Source organism: Heterodontus francisci, chromosome 30 (genome assembly GCF_036365525.1).
Source record: "Heterodontus francisci isolate sHetFra1 chromosome 30, sHetFra1.hap1, whole genome shotgun sequence".
Classification (NCBI taxonomy): domain Eukaryota; kingdom Metazoa; phylum Chordata; class Chondrichthyes; order Heterodontiformes; family Heterodontidae; genus Heterodontus; species Heterodontus francisci.
In genome coordinates, this window is record NC_090400.1 from 53,873,277 (window position 1) to 53,889,309 (window position 16,033).

General features: G+C 43.5%; 1 protein-coding gene across 2 annotated transcripts in view; it reads left to right on the top strand.

Moving 5' to 3' along the window:
- The window catches only part of LOC137346803 (uncharacterized), a 127,329-nt gene that overhangs the window by 89,321 nt on the left and 21,975 nt on the right, over nucleotides 1-16,033 (top strand). The window contains exon 4 of one of the 2 annotated variants that reach the window (XM_068010676.1): nucleotides 13,898-14,060. The exons of the other annotated variant lie outside the window; for it this stretch is intronic. Coding sequence (XP_067866777.1) covers nucleotides 13,898-14,045 — 148 coding nt within the window. The 3' untranslated portion in view covers nucleotides 14,046-14,060. Of the gene's footprint in view, nucleotides 1-13,897; nucleotides 14,061-16,033 lie in introns of those variants that run through there. 2 annotated transcript variants of the gene reach the window in all.

Here is a 16,033-nt window from a genome sequence, read left to right on the forward strand (position 1 = left end):
TTATTCAAAATAGTGCCATGGGATCTTTTACATCCAACCTAGCAGGCAGATGGGGCCTCGGTTTAATGTCTGATGCAAAAGACGGCACCTCTGACAGTGCAGCACTCCCTCAGTATTGGAGTATTAGCAGAGACTTTTGTGCTCAAGCCCTGGAGTGGGATTTGAACCCAGAACCCTATGACTCCGGCGAGAGTGCTACCAACTGAGCCACAGCAGACACTCATGGAAGAAATACTGATCTACCTTTTGCTCCACTGAAATTGGCGCCTCTGCTGGAACTTTTCCAAGAGGCAGTAATAGTAGCCATGGAAACGCCTCTGGAGTGGGCAGACTTTGCTTTTCTGCCTTGAGAAAGGAGGCCGAAGGCTAGTGGATAGGGGGAGGGGGGGGGGGGAGGAATAACATAAAAAGTGCCTTTTAGTTTTTCTAGGGAAACGCCCAGACTTCTGGGTTCTTGACTGTTTACCTGTTGCTTTATTGTGTCCATTGCTTTAATCTGAGCTGTTCTGACGGTGACAGGATAACTATCCTGTGCTTTGTTTTTGCATTGCGGAATTTCAGAACACTGAAGCACAGCATAACTTTGCAGTATTGATGTGTGAAAGAAAGAAAGACTTGCATTAGTATAGTGCCTTTCACAACCTCAGGATGTCCCAAAGCATTTTGGCAGCCAATGAGGTGTTTTTTTTAAAAAGTGCAGTCACTGTTGTAGGAAACGCAGTAACCAATTAGTGCATAACAGCAATATGCTAATAACCAGATAATCTGTTTTAGTGATGTTGGTTCAGGGGTAAATATTGGCCAGGTCACCTGGGAGAACTCCCCTGGTCTTTGACATATTAGTGCTATGGGATCGTTCACCTTCCACCTGAGAGGGCAGATGGAGCCTCAGTTTAACATCTCATTCGGAAAACAGCACCGCGGGCAGTGCAGAATTCCCTCGGTAATGCACTGGGAATGTCAGCCTAGATTTTTTTTTTGCTCGAGTCTCTGGTTTAAAGCTGAATAATTTGCGCTGACGTTTCCGTTGAGCAGATTTCTGACTTTAGCTGCCTGTGGTCTTTCCCCAGCTGAACGCAGGCTGAGCTGGGGCAATCATAATGTCAGGTTGCTCCTCGGGGGTATTCCACAATCTCCTGCACTTTCATTAGAACATAACATTAGAAGTAGGAGTAGGCCATACAGCCCCTTGAGCCTGCTCCACCATTCAGGAAGTCCATAGCTGATCTTTTCCCTCAAATCCGCGTTCCCACCCTATCCCCATATCCCCCGATTTTCTTTTGATCCAAAAATCTATCCATCTCGGTCTTGAATACAATGAACTCCGGGGTTGGAGAATTCTATAGATTCACAACCCTCTGAGTGAAGTCATTTCTCCATATCCTGAGACTATGACCCCTAGTACTACTCTCTGCAGCCAGGGAAAACAGACTCTCCGCATCTGTCTTGTTAAACCCTCTTTTTTTTAAAAAAAGTTTACGTTTCAATGCGACCGCCTCTCATTCTTATAAAATCCAGTGAATATAGGCCCATTTTACTCAATTGTTCTGTTTAATGAGGGTCATCACTTCTGTCTGCTTAGAATCGTAAAATCACAGAATGGTTACAGCACAGAAAGGGGCCATTTGGCCCATCATGTCCATGCTTAGGAGATACTGGGTCTCTCCAGTCTGTCTGACCCTGCTTGCCTCACCTTGAGATTTCATGAAGCAGCAAATTCTTGCAGCAACTCCAACTCATTCCATTTTCTCTCCTCTCTCTCACATGCGCGCGCCCACTCTCTCTCTCGCCTTTCTCTAAAGCCTTTCTGCTTTGTTTGATAAGTTGGAGCCATAGCAGACAGGCCAAAGCTTTATCACACAGGACAACCATCCAGGTTTCCAAAAGGAGAGGCGATGAATTAAATCCAAGTGGTTAAGTGATACCAGGCTTGGGCGTTAAATCTGAACTGGTTTGGGAAAACAAAAACCCATTCACTTGCCTTGCTTTTGTTCACAAGTTGTGCTCACAGTTGCTCCCCTGGGGCATAATGGCAGGAAACCAGGATACTCTGTTGCCATGGCGAATGCAATAAAACTCTCCCACTTCTCTAAGCAGAACTTACTGAAAGTCAAGTGCTTTGCCCAGTAATCCTTCTCCTGTCTAGACTGAAAGGAAAGCTCAAGCGGTTTATTGTCCTGCGAACACTCAGATGAGATTATTTTCATTGTGATCTTTCTCGCCCGCCCATTATTTTTTTTATATAATAGATATATATCCACACCAGTGTCATTTATAACAATTAAGCCTGACTTCTTGTTACTGAGTGCTGGCTGAAAGGCAATTTCACCTCCCCAACTCTTAGCCGGCGGGTGTTGAGTGTGTCGACAGGGCATTGCATTCAATTGATGTGTGATGACTGAAGGATTCAATTTGTGATGTAATCACTACGAGATTGCTGGAATTCAATCTTCACTGAATTACAGGGAGTTAACGTGCACATTGTCGAGAGGGTCCAGATGACATTCTAAACTGCGCAAGTGAAGCTCGAGTGGTTTACAACAGCCTTCGCTCTCCGAGATTAGATTATTGGCTTCAAATCCCTCTAGGGTTAGCTGTATTTTTTTTTCTCCCCATAATTCAAGCTTGGAAGTCTGTTTTCATGCCGTTAGTATCTGCCACTACTGGCAGTGACTGTCTTCGAGCTTTGTGCCATTGATGCACAATGACGTTTACACTGACGGATAAGCCATTAAAAATGCTTTATCAAGATACCGGTTTATTTCCTGTGTGGCTCAGTTCTTCTGGGGCCTGGTAATTTGGGGTAATTAAGTGTCCTGTAGAGTATAAAAGCAGGATCTTGGGAATGAAGTGCTGGGACTGTGGAGTAAAAGGTAACCAACTTGGAGGTCGTGGTGCCCTTGAAAGCATCTAACAAACCACAGTCAAGATTGCTTTAGAAAGGGTGGTGAACCTTTGGAATTCTCTACCCCAGAAGATTGTGGAAGCTCAATCATTGAGCATGTTCGAGACCAAAATTGATAGGTCTCTGGATGCTAATGACATCAAGGGATATGGGGATAGCGTGGGAAAGTGGCGTTGAGGTAGATCTATTTGAATGGCGAAGCAGGCTTGACGGGCTGATTGGCCTACTCCTGCTTCTGTTTCTTACGTTCCTATATTTAAGGCTGGGATAGACAGGTTTTTGCTGTCTCGGGGAAACAAGGGGTATGTGAGTGGGCAGGAAAGTGGAGTTGAAGCCCAAGTTCAGCCATGATCATATTGAATGGTGGAGCAGGCTCGATGGGCCATATGATCTATTCCTGCTCCTATTTCTTGCGTTCTTAGAACAAACCTCCTTGATTTGTTCGAGAAAGTGACAACCCAAGTGGACTGTGGTCCATGTCCTCGTCCATCCCAATCTCTCTCCTCCACCACCCCTCTGCGATCTCTACGCTCCTCAAATTCTGCCCTCTTGCAAATCCCCTATTTTCATCGCTCCTCCATTGGTGCCATGCTTTCAGCTGCCCTTAGCTCTAGAATTCTCTCCCTAAACTTCTCAACCTCTCTGCCTTTGTCCCTTCCTTTTAAGGCACTCCTTAAAACCCGCTCTCGTATCTCCTTTTGTAGCTCGGTGTCAAATTTAGTTTGGCAACGTTCCTGTTAAATGCCCTGGGATGTTTCAGTGCATGAAAAGTGCTATATAAATACAAGTTGTTGTTGTTATGTGGAGTGCTACAGCTAAACCCAGTCCAGTGTTCATACACGAGCCTTCCAGTGGGAACCATTTTAAGTTTAATCATCCTGTAAATGTTGTAATTTGTCTCTTTATTATGATATTAGAAACCTTATTTCCAGCAATAAATCCTCAACTTAGGGGAGTAAGCGGGTGACAGGATTTTAAAAGGAATATGCATTTGAAGCAATTTCGTTGGTTACCCAGCTATTTTCTTTGCTGATGCTTTTGCTGGTTGCTCATTGTTAATTGTTTTCATACTTTGTTTAAAAATAGTAGTTTATATATCCAATTTTCCTGCTTCCAATCGGTATTCTTCATCTGCTTCCTATCTGCTTAGGTGTGAACTTTTTTTTCTGTTTTATAAATATGAAATTTTAGACAAACGTATGGTTGGATGTATTCCTTGAGGTTTTGTCACATGACCTCCCGCCCCATCTGCCCCACCCCCACACAGCTGCCATTGGTGTACTTGGCACTTCCATCTTCTTGCCGTACTTAACTGTCAAATGGCCTACTTTCTCTCATCTCCAATACTTTTATAACTAATAAGTGGAAGGATTCAACTCAAGTGAAAATAAACTTGTTAAACCTCCTGTGAATGTTTTTTCCCCGCTGGCTACCTTGCAGCAGTGTCCTGGACATCAATCTTCCATTCCTGGAGACTCCAGGCCAATCCTAGAGGTTTACAAACCTAGAGCGAGGTGTGTTTACACAGTTGTGACAGTCAAAGTATGTGCTTGTTGTAAGGGCCCTTTTTATCTTGAAAGAATATTCTCCCAGATCCCCAGTGGTGTTCCTCAGGGTGAGCTTGGGGTCATATTGGTGCGAGAGCATAACACTGAGATGTGGAAATGGGTGAGGTGGTAAGGGGGTGGAAACATATCCAGAGCAACACTTTGGAAAGACATTTATGAGACCTCTCCTCAAATGATGGTGTTTTTAGATCAGTTCCTGTAAGATAAATGAGTATACTTTCCTTATTTGCTGCAGGTCTGCAAATCAAACACAGCACGCGGAGAAGGGATCAGTTGCCTTTACTGTCTATGTGGTCAAGACATGGTAGCGAGAGTCAATAAATAAATTGAAGGAAAAAATTAATCTAATTTGCATTTTCCTTTTAACAGACATCTCTTCAATGGTCTTTACTATCATCAAAAGTATTCCATTGAAATAAATATGTACATATATGTATCTTTTTTAGAGATCAGGTCTTTTATTCAGAACCTCCCTCCAAACTTGAATAATGGTACAGTCCTTTCAGAATTGCCACTGTGTCTATGTAGCAATGTTGAATTTGTGTCTAGCACAGGTACAATGGGCCGAATGGCCACCTTCTGTGCTGTATCATTGAAAATGCAAAAAGGAAAGCTGCTGCTGCAATCATTTGGGATACATACATTGCATAAAGTAAACTCCTGCTTTGTCCCCACTTGCCCATTTTCTCTTCAGGTGTATCTCTTTCTGTCTCTCTTACTTGCCATGACATTTGTGGGGAATCAGTCAGTGTATTGTGTACAGCATTTCTACTCTCAAAGTTATCTCAGTTAAAGTTAGTGTTCATGCCTTACCTTGTTTCTGATTATGCAAAAAAAAATTACATTGAATGACCTCTGTTGCTTCTAATATTGGATTTCCTAGAGGTTTTCATCGATAGTAATTTTTCTTTGATATGGAGGAGTGCAGGAGTCAGTGAGACTTACAAAGGCATAATGGAAGTGGTAAGCTTACAAGCAGCAAGTGCTGGCACACACCATGAATGGTCAGCCCTGCTATCAATCTTGAGTGGTTTCAGGCACAGATTTTCTTGTAAATCTTTTAATTTCTCACTACTTTATTATGGTTGCAAATCTTATTTCCAATAGTAAGCTCTCAGCTTAGCAGAGGACTGAGCTTGGCAGCTGAGAAGAACTTTGAAAATTTTTTGCACAATTTGATTTGTTTGCCTTGTTTCTGTTGTCAGTTTAGAAATGCGTAATGTAATGCACATGTCATCTGGAAACCAGGCTGGGGTGTCGTGGGGGCCAGTAGTTATAGTGCTCCTTTCAAATGTGACCTAAACCCACAGTGGTAAAATCATTCTTTCTGATACAATTACTTCTAATAATCAACTTTGAATTTCTTTGTTACTTATTCCTCTGGTCAGAACACTTATTTAACCCGGATAGCAAAATAGATATGGATAAGGAAGCGTAGCTTATTATTTTGGGTCTCTTCTATCTTTCTTAGTTTGGCTTCAGTATTTTAGCTTGCTCTCATAGCTAAGGTCTTAGCTCATTGCACCCTCTTGAGAGTATTGCCGCTAGCTCCAGCTCTCTTGCTGTGATTTGGTGATGTGTCCAGGATAACAAACAGAAAACCTTGTTTTAAAGTTTTCTTCGGTCACTGCAGGTATTCTGTGCATCCACAGGATAGTTCTCACTTCTCTGTAAAGTGTCAAAACATCACTGTTGACCTAGTTCCCAATATTAACGTAAAATTTAATGAACAAAAGATGGACATGAGTAGTTAAATGATAACGAACATTTATATTTACAGTAGGCATAGCACACTCCTCGCAAGCAGCAAGACCTGGCACAGAATGAATAGCCATGCTTGTTTCCATTTGTTAACATTTGAGCAGTGCTTCAGCATAGATATTCTTTTCTCGTGGCTTTATTATGTTGCAAACCTTTTTTCCAATCGTACGTCCTCAGTTTAGCAGAGAACCCAAGATGGCGGCTGAAAGGACGTCAAAAAATATCTTGAGCAATTTGATTTGTTTGCCCAAGTGAAAGCAAAATACCGCAGATGCTGGAAATCTGAAATAAAAACAAAATGCTGGAAATACTCAGCAGGTCTGGCAGCATCTGTGGAGAGAGGAGCAGAGTTAACGTTTCAGTTCTGATGAAAGGTCACAGACCCGAAACGTTAACTCTGCTCCTCTCCCCACAGATGCTGCCAGACCTGCTGAGTATTTCCAGCACTTTCTGATTTGTTTGCCTTCCGTTTTTTTGGCTGTGTTTTATTTTCAGTTGGTAATGATGTGTGTGTCACTTACGGATCAAGTCACTTCTTAAAAAGAAAGAAATATTCTTAATCTCGCTGCTGAATTATAACTTGACAATTGATCTTTATATGGCCACAGCTTTGCCGCTCGCTATCTCTATGCTACTTTGACAACTCTGAGCTAAATATGGACACCTTGCTCATCCTGATTTCCATTGCACTGCCATTGATGCCATGCCTTCAGCTGCCTAGGCCCTAAACTCTGGAATTCCCTCTCTGCCCCTCTACCTCTCTTTCCTGTTTTAAGACTCTCCTTAAAACCTACCTTTTTAATCAAGGTTTAGCTCACTTGCTCTAATATTTCCTTACGTGATTTGGTGTCGAATATTGTTGGATAGCGCTCTTGTGAAATGCTTTGGGATGTTGTTGTTTGTGTACGCAATCTTGTCTTGCCCATTAACTGCAGGAGCTCGCTGGCTTGACCTATGTCTTTTAAAGTTGCAAATGACTGAAGTGATTTGAGATGTCCACGATCAAAATGTTTACTTTAGCCGTTAACGGATTTGAATAACTGTCAGCTGAATTCAACAGCCGCCCTCACAACTGAGAAAATCTCTCAAATATGTCATTTGAACGTGGCTTGATTCCTTCCTGCAGCACTTGCCCTTGGGCAATCTACACGATGCCTGCGTGTCTTTCCTTTTAAGCCGTTCCTTAAAACCTACTTCTTTGACCAATCTTTTGGTCACCTTCCCTCAGATCTTCCTCTTTGGCTTGGTGTCAGATTTTGTCTGAGAACTCCCCTGCCTTTGGGACATTTTTGCTCCTTTAAAGACGCCATGGAGCTGCACGTTGTTCTATCAAGTTGGGTTGCGATTGTTGGCACAGTTGCGGCTTAAACTATTGTGACTGAATTGAATAAAATGCTTCCAAGATTGAAAACAGATCTTAAAAATTCTACATTTTTTTTCTAGCCACAGGCTGTTCAACCTTTCCCCCTCCAGCCTTTTCCTAAACAATTCCCTGTTTTTTTTTTGCTGCCACTGTCTCTACTCAAAAGTTCATTTAGTGTCTTTTTGTGTCAGTGACTTCCTGAGATCAGCACTGAACTTTGAACCTGTGTCCCCTTGTCCTCCTGTGGTTCTGGCTAATTAATGCCACGATCCAGTGCCTTGTGTCCATGACATCATTGTTATTTAAATAGTGAAACTGATGTAATTAGTGGGAGAAGGGGACTTCACGCAGCAACTGAGAACCCGTGATTACATCATTTAACCGATGATAATTAGCAGAAAATGATGCCATGGCAACCAAAGTGGCTTAAATTAGTGAGTGCTGTACACTTTCACAGAGCAATAAAGACGGATTAAAAAGGTATGCACAGTAATTAACAGTAGACAAGGGGACATAATATGATTAAATGACTGCCACGCTGGCTAATTTATTTCTTTTCCCTTCCTCTACCCCTTCCCTCCTCCCCACGAACAGGAAGGTGGTGAGAAATGTGCGAACACACCCCTTACTTCAGTGTTGCTTTGACTGGATGTCGCACACTCCCACTCCATATGGAGACACTGTTGAAATAATCAGTTTCCTCCCTCCATCCCTTCCTCTGTCTCATGTGCCAATTAAATCACAATCACTGGTTCACACGTACAGGTGAAGTCACACTTCCCCATGTTAACTAGGAGAATTGTAGCATGCCAGCAGATGTTAGCGGTGAAGTCAGGCTCGTAAAACCACTCATGAGTAAAACGAGCATTACAATTATCATAATCATACAGCGCCGAAGGAGGCCATTCAGCCCACTGTGCCTGTTCCGGCTCTCTGAAAGAGCTGTCCAATTAGTTCCACTCCCCCAATCTGTCCCCCTGTCCCCATAGCCCTGCAATTTTTTTTTGTCATCTATATTTCCCAATGCTAGGAGTTTAAAACAAATCTATCCACACACCCCCTCCCCAAACCCCACACCCCCAGTAATTTCCAACACCCAGAAATGGTATCTGTGTAATGGTGAAAAGTAAGTCTAGGGTCAGAGGGTCTCCTCTCCTCTTCTCCCCCATCCCCATCCCCCATAATTGTGTTAACAAAGGCCTGTTATTAGCAAGTTGACTTAAACCGATAGTGATTTGGAGTTATGAATTGCAAAGTGTAGTGATGCAACATTAAGCCTTAAGTGCAATTTTGATTTGTATTTTTGTGCTGAAGGGACTTGGTGACATTCTGATAATGTCAAGGACAGCTACTGTTCCTGCCCTCGAGCTGAAACGCGTGCCTCTCCATTCTCACTGCTGCTCTGGTTGTACAGTCTGCCAGGTTCTTTGCTTTCAGCCTGTACGCCCAGTCCAGCTATCGCTTGAAGTGTTTCATGTTTGTTCTTCTGCAGGTGGAGCCACGGTTTGCTCAGACAGGATTTCCCAAAGTGCAAAGTAATTGTTTTTCCACAAAGTGGAAGAGACAGATTTTTGCAGTGCAATTACTGCTGACAGCAAAATAACATTAAGAATAAATATATTTTGTACACACTCTTCAGGTGCTTTGACAGCACCTCCCAAACCTGCGACTTCCACCACCTAGAAGAGGAGCAGTGGGCACATGGGAACACCATCATCTCTGAGCTCCCCTCCATGTCACACGCCATCTCAACTTGGACATAGATCAGCTGTTCCTCCATTGTTACTGCTGATCTCCCTACCTAACAGCGGGGGTGGGGGGGTGGTAAATAATGTTCCCTCTAAATTTTCTTTGTTCTTGGTGGGTGCAGGGCTACAAAATGCACTTAACACTGCTTTTTTTGTCCATGGGTATCTTGCATTTCAAAAATCATGATTTACCCTTTGTTGGAAATTTGATGAATGGCCCAAGTTCTGAGCGGCCTGTTTGTTTCAATGCACGGTACATTCCAGATTGCTGCACAGCCGTGCATGCACACCGCTTTCTCAAGGGACAACTAAGAAGTGGCAGTAGATGCCAGCCTTGCCATAACATTCACATCCCAAGGATGAATTTTTTGAAAAAGTGTTTTGTACTGTTCCTTCGCTGCCTTTAGGCCTCCAACACGCCTGCACTTCAGCCAACTGGTGGAAGATGTGTGGGGAGGGTGGCCTGTCATGATTCTTCTGCCATTTTTCTGACCCCCCCTCCCCATCATCATTTCTCTGCTTCAACAGCACGACTGAGGTCGGAAACTTGCTGCAGAGGAGTAGCAAGTGCCTAACTTTGCTTTTGACTTTTTTGTTCCACATGTTCAACTTGAAATCCCCAACTGTTCTCGCTGGATTGGAACAAAAAACAGTACCTATTACTGTGGAGCAGTGGGTACAGGAGCTGAACGCTCTCAGCCACTTAGTCTGAATTGCCGGACATGTTCCGTTGGCAACTTTCATGTAGGACCGATGTTTCAGCAATTGCTGTCTGTAGAGACGTGGCTTGGAAGAACATGATTAATGACCTTTTTGGTTTCCTGTTCTCAAGCCACTGAGGATTTGCCTCTGTGTGGCCCAGACATTCCCTTCAGAAGCTGAACTACCAGCCTTGAAATGTTATCAGGACTGATAACCCTGTCAACGGGTGATTTTGCTAAGTGTAGAATGGAGAAAGGTCAGCTGGCCGTAGGACCTGAATCCTCCCAATGGTCTTGTGTACAATTTATGCTGTAATTCAAACAGAAAGTGCTGGAAGTGTGTAGAAGGTCAGTCAACATTTGAGAGGAATGGTCAGTAAAATGTTGTTTAAAAAGTTGTTTTTTATTGTTGACTGACCTGTGTATTTCCAGAATCGTCCTTGTGTATTTTTGTACTTCCAGCCATGGCTGCTTTCTCCCCACCCCCGATGCCCTTGTATGTACTGTCCATTGATGAATTCTGCAATTTAGTTCAGTTCCTGAGGGACGTGATTATGACAGATTACCAAATCACAAAATGGTCATGCTGCAAAATTTCTCAGTGACCTTTGCCTCCAAAAGATATTTGATTGAAAATTGCAGGGTATCAGTGAAACATTTCAATCTTTCTATCAAACCTCCGGCTCCAGTGACCCGGGTTCGATTCTGGGTACTGCCTGTGCGGAGTTTGCAAGTTCTCCCTGTGACTGCGTGGGTTTCCGCCGGGTGCTCCGGTTTCCTCCCACAGCCAAAGACTTGCAGGTTGATAGGTAAATTGACCATTGTAAATTGCCCCTGGTGTAGGTAGGTGGTAGGAGAATTGAGGGAAGGTGGGAATGTGGTAGGGAATATGGGATTAATGTAGGATTAGTATAAATGGGTGGTTGATGGTCGGCACAGACTCGGTGGGCCGAAGGGCCTGTTTCAGTGCTGTATCTCTCTATGACTCTATGACTGGGCTGGGTCTCCTTTCTCTTGAAAAGAGAAGGCAGGGGGGTGGCCCAATAGAGGTCTTTAAAGTTATGAAATGTTTTGATAGAGTAGACACAGAGTATTTGCACTAATGGGGAACAGCAAAATTAAAGGCCGTCAATATAACATAGTCACCAAGAAATTAAATAGGGAATTCAGAAGAAAGTTCTTTACCCAGAGTTAGAATGTGGCAATTCCTACCATCTGGATTAACTGCAGCCAAGAGTATAGATGGCTTTAAGGGGAAGCTAGATAAGCACATGAAAGGGGAAGAGAACAGTGATGGATACACTGATAGAGTTAGATGAGGGAGGATGGGAGGAAGGTGAGGTCGAGCTTAAACACTGGCATGGACTGGTGGGGCCGAATGGCCTGTTTCTGTGCTATAAATTCTACGATTTAATGGACTCGTCACTTTTTTTTCCTGTTAACACTTTTGCGACCTGTGTTATTTGGACTAACTTTAACAACTCACTGTTGCAGCTTGCGTCTGTAAATGGACATCTGCGAATAAACTTGTTTGTGACAATCTGTTATGAACTTTTTTTTGATTAATTCCCACGATGTGGGCAGCACTGCCAGTGCCGTGATTTCCTGCCCACCCCCAATTGCTCTCGAGAAGTTGGTGGTGAGCCGTCTTCTTGAACTCCTGCAGTCCGTGTGGTGAAGGTACTCCCTCACTGCTAGCAGGTAGAGAATCCCTGGATTTAGACCCAGCGACAGTGAAGGAAGGGCCGATACATGCCCAAGTCGAAATGGTGTGTGACTTGGAGTGGTGTTGCTGTTCACCTGCTGCCCTTGCCCTTCTAGGTGATGGAGATCGCAGGCTTTGGGAGTTACTGTCACAGCAGCCTTGGTGAATTGTTGCAGTGCATCCCGTAGTGTATAGAGTCATAGAGTTATACAGCACAGAAATAGTCGAACATGTTTGATATTAGTTGTCTTCTGAAGTGAGATAAGTATGTGATAGACTTGTACCTGCAAATATAAGACAATCCTATTGTACTCCTAAGGCACACTGTCTTAGATTACTGTGGGAATGAGGTTTCACTGCAGCTCACAGCAGTCACAGGCTAGCCTGTGGGAGCTGGCTCCTGCACTGGGCATGAAGTATACAATATCTGGAGGAGCCTGAATCATAAAAGGTGTCAAGCAGAGAAGCAAAGGATGGAGACGAAAAAAATCACAGCAAATCACCTTTAGCTTTGCCCTCCAACTAGTAGCAGTTAGGGAGCCATGTGGAATATAGGAACAGGAATAGGCCATTCAGCCCCTCAAGTCTGTTCTGTCATGGGCAGAAGCAGGACAACTTGTGTGGTGTAGAAAGCCAAAAGTTGGTGGGTTGAAGGAAGAAAGAGTTGCCATATGCTACCCGTTCAATATTGGCTGTGAAGAATTAGTGAAAAGTTACAAAGGCAGGTGTGAAAGTGATGACTGTTACATGAACAATACAGAACTGGGAGGAAGAAAGTACTCAACAGAATCCCGGTGGTCTATGAAATATAACTGGCCAGGATTTAGAGTCATAGAGAGATACAGCACTGAAACAGGCCGTTCGGACCACTGAGTCTGTGCTGACCATCAACCACCCATTTATACTAATCCTACATTAATCCCATATTCCCTACCACATCCCCACCATTCTCCTACCACCTACCTGCACTAGGGGCAATTTATAATGGCCAATTTACCTATCAACCTGCAAGTCTTTGGCAGTGGGAGGAAACCGGAGCTGCCGGCGGAAACCCACGCGGTCACAGGGAGAACTTGCAAACTCCGCACAGGCAAACCCCTGCGTGGGTTTCCTCCGGGTGCTCCGGTTTCCTCCCACATGCCAAAGACTTGCAGGTTGATAGGTTAATTGGCCATTATAAATTGCCCCTAGTATAGGTAGGTGGTAGGGAAATATATAGGGACAGGTGGGGATGTGGTAGGAATATGGGATTAGTGTAGGATTAGTATAAATGGGTGGTTGATGGTCGGCACAGACTCGGTGGGCCGAAAGGCCTGTTTCAGTGCTGTATCTCTAAACTAAACTAAGGCAGTACCCAGAACCGAACCCGGGTTGCTGAAGCTGTGAGGCTGCAGTGCTTGCCACTGTGCCACCCCATCTTTCCTGATATATATGTTCTTTGCAAATCTTTCTAAAAATGATGGGCAAATGCTTCTTGCGCGTGGAGTAGGCTGTGGAGTCTATACCCACTCGTCTTTCTGGGAATTATATCAGTGCTCCCACCCGCGAAGCTGCACACTTGTTTCCATGTTTGTTTGTGACTCAGTCAAAACCATAACCAAACGGTGCGTCGGAAGTGTCTGATTCTTAAATTGTAGAGTTTACATTGAGAAGTCCATGTATGAGTGTCACTCTCATGCAAAAAGAAATTCTGAACTAGAAAATGAACTGACGAATTGAACTCAAAATGGACACGTTTTGCTGCAAAATAAGATGGAGTAAGAGGTCAGGTGACTTCTCCTTTACTGCGAATACATGTGGTAACTGCAGGAATCCTAAACCAATTGTCATGCCTGGTCAAGTGTTGAAGAAAGCATCAGAAATGTAAATGGTCCATTCAATGTTAATGGCAACCTCTCTTCAACAAGTTGGGCTAACAATGACTTTGCAGACATGGGGACTCCAGACTTAAACTCAGGATAATGGGTGTGAAAAAATGCCACTTTGTCAAGATGACATAAAGATGAGCAACATCCAAATCCATTGTCTAACAATGGCCACACCATCAAACACCATTTATGAAAACACAATGGGAGAGAAACTTTGGTCACCTGACAAAAAACAAGTCTCTGATGAGTTTTAATAAGAGACATATTTTCTGTGCCAGAAAGACAGAAGGAAGAGAGATGCATCCCACCAAGAAGAACGACCCTGCCAGAATAGCATCATTAAACTACCTAGAGGCAGAGACGAAAGGTGACCTTGCAACTCCCTACCTGAGAAATTGTAACAGGATTTTTGCCACTGATCTGTGACTGAGATTTAACCAAAGGAGTCTGCAACAAAGCATTCATCCACATGAAACTTGCCAAAGTTTGACGTCCATAAACCAGGAAAAAGGAAAGACAGGCCTGCACCATTTTAAAATCATCCTCTCGGCGAAACAAACAAGGTTTCAGCATTCCTTTTTTTAGCAACCATCAGACCTAAATGTATGTATGTGTATGTGTGTGTGTATATATATATATATATATATATATTCGGATGTTCAACAAACAATCATTTAGCTTTACACCTATGGGTAAACCTGTCATCTGTCTGTTTATTGACCATTAAAACGCTCAGGGAATAAAACCCATTTCTAATTTTAAAAAAAAATGCTGTCTTTGGTCACTTGAGAAGTGAAAAAGGGAAACCATCCCTATAATTTCCCACCTGTCCGTAACATTGAGACTGACGTAACTTACTCAGCAGCAGACGTACACACACGCATTCTTCCTGTGATCGCTAACCTATGTTGTCTCCCGGTCTGGCAAAATCTCAATTTTTAAAATCCTCCTCCTACTTTTCAAACCCCTCCATGGCTTCACCTCTCCCAGTTGCTGTAATCTCCTCCAACCCTCCAGTGCTCCAAGATTGGGCGGCGCAGTGGTTAGCACCGCAGCCTCACAGCTCCAGCGACCCGGGTTCAATTCTGGGTACTGCTTGTGTGGAGTTTGCAAGTTCTCCCTGTGTCTGTGTGGGTTTCCTCCGGGTGCTCCGGTTTCCTCCCACATGCCAAAGATTTGCAGGTTGATAGGTAAATTGGCCATTAGCAATTTCCCCTAGTATAGGTAGGTGGTAGGGAAATATAGGGACAGGTGGGGATGTGGTAGGAATATGGGATTAGTGTAGGATTAGTATAAATGGGTGGTTGATGGTCGGCACAGACTCGGTGGGCCGAAGGGCCTGTTTCAGTGCTATATCTCTAAACTAAACTAAACTAAATTTCTGCACTCCTCTAATTCTACCTCTTTGCCCATCCCCAACTTTTAGCGTTCCGCCATTGGTGGGCGTATCTTCAGCTGCCTTGACCCTAAACTGTGAAATCCCCTCCCTAACCCTCTCCGCCTCTCTCTCTTCCTTTAAGATTCTCCTCAAAACCTACCTCATCTGTCCTAATATCTCCTTATGTAGCGTGGTGTGAAATTTTGTTTCGGGATATTAAAGGCGCGATATAAATGCAAGCTGTTGTGTCACATGTCTATCCTGGTTAAATTATTTCATTGATCCATGTTACTTATTACCAACACTTTGGTGTGCTTGGTTAGTTTATTAGTCTGCTTATTTTGATTTTTATTTGCCTGGTGCTACCCTTAAAACAGCGCACAAACGCAAAGGATGAGAAGCCATTTTGAATGTGTTTTGTCTTAAAAGAACCTCTTTCTAAGCCACTAGTAGAGCAGAAAAGGTGAGAATAGGCCATTTTTGTCACAGTACCATTGCTATTGACAGCTGAGCTTTGGGACCCTGATGTGCAGGAGATTCGCAGGCATCTGACTTTAAATACTGCTGCTCTACCAAGCACTGACTGACTAGCACAATGAATTTTTCTAGCACGACCCTCTTAACATCATTGTAAGGGATGGATAGGAAATCGGATGCAGCCACAGTGACGGCCTTTAAACCCATGCAAGAAGCATCTCCACTAGAAGGAATGCAATTTCACGGTGCAGTGTCCAACAAAGCTGATACCTTTTAAAGGAAAAAGTAGCGCTGTGTGGTTGAAGCCCATTCCTTAGAGCAGATGCAAAGGAGATTTACTGTAATGGTACCAGGGAAGAGGAACTTCTGTTATGTGGAGAAGCTACGGTTGTTCTTAGAGCAGAGAAGGTTAAGAGGAGATTTGATAGAGGTGTTCAAAATCATGAAGGGTTTTGATAGAGTAATTTAAGGAGGAACTGTTTCCACTGGCAGAAGGGTTACTAATTAGATTTAAGGTAATTGGCAAAATAACTAACTTGAGATGAAGATAATTTTTTAA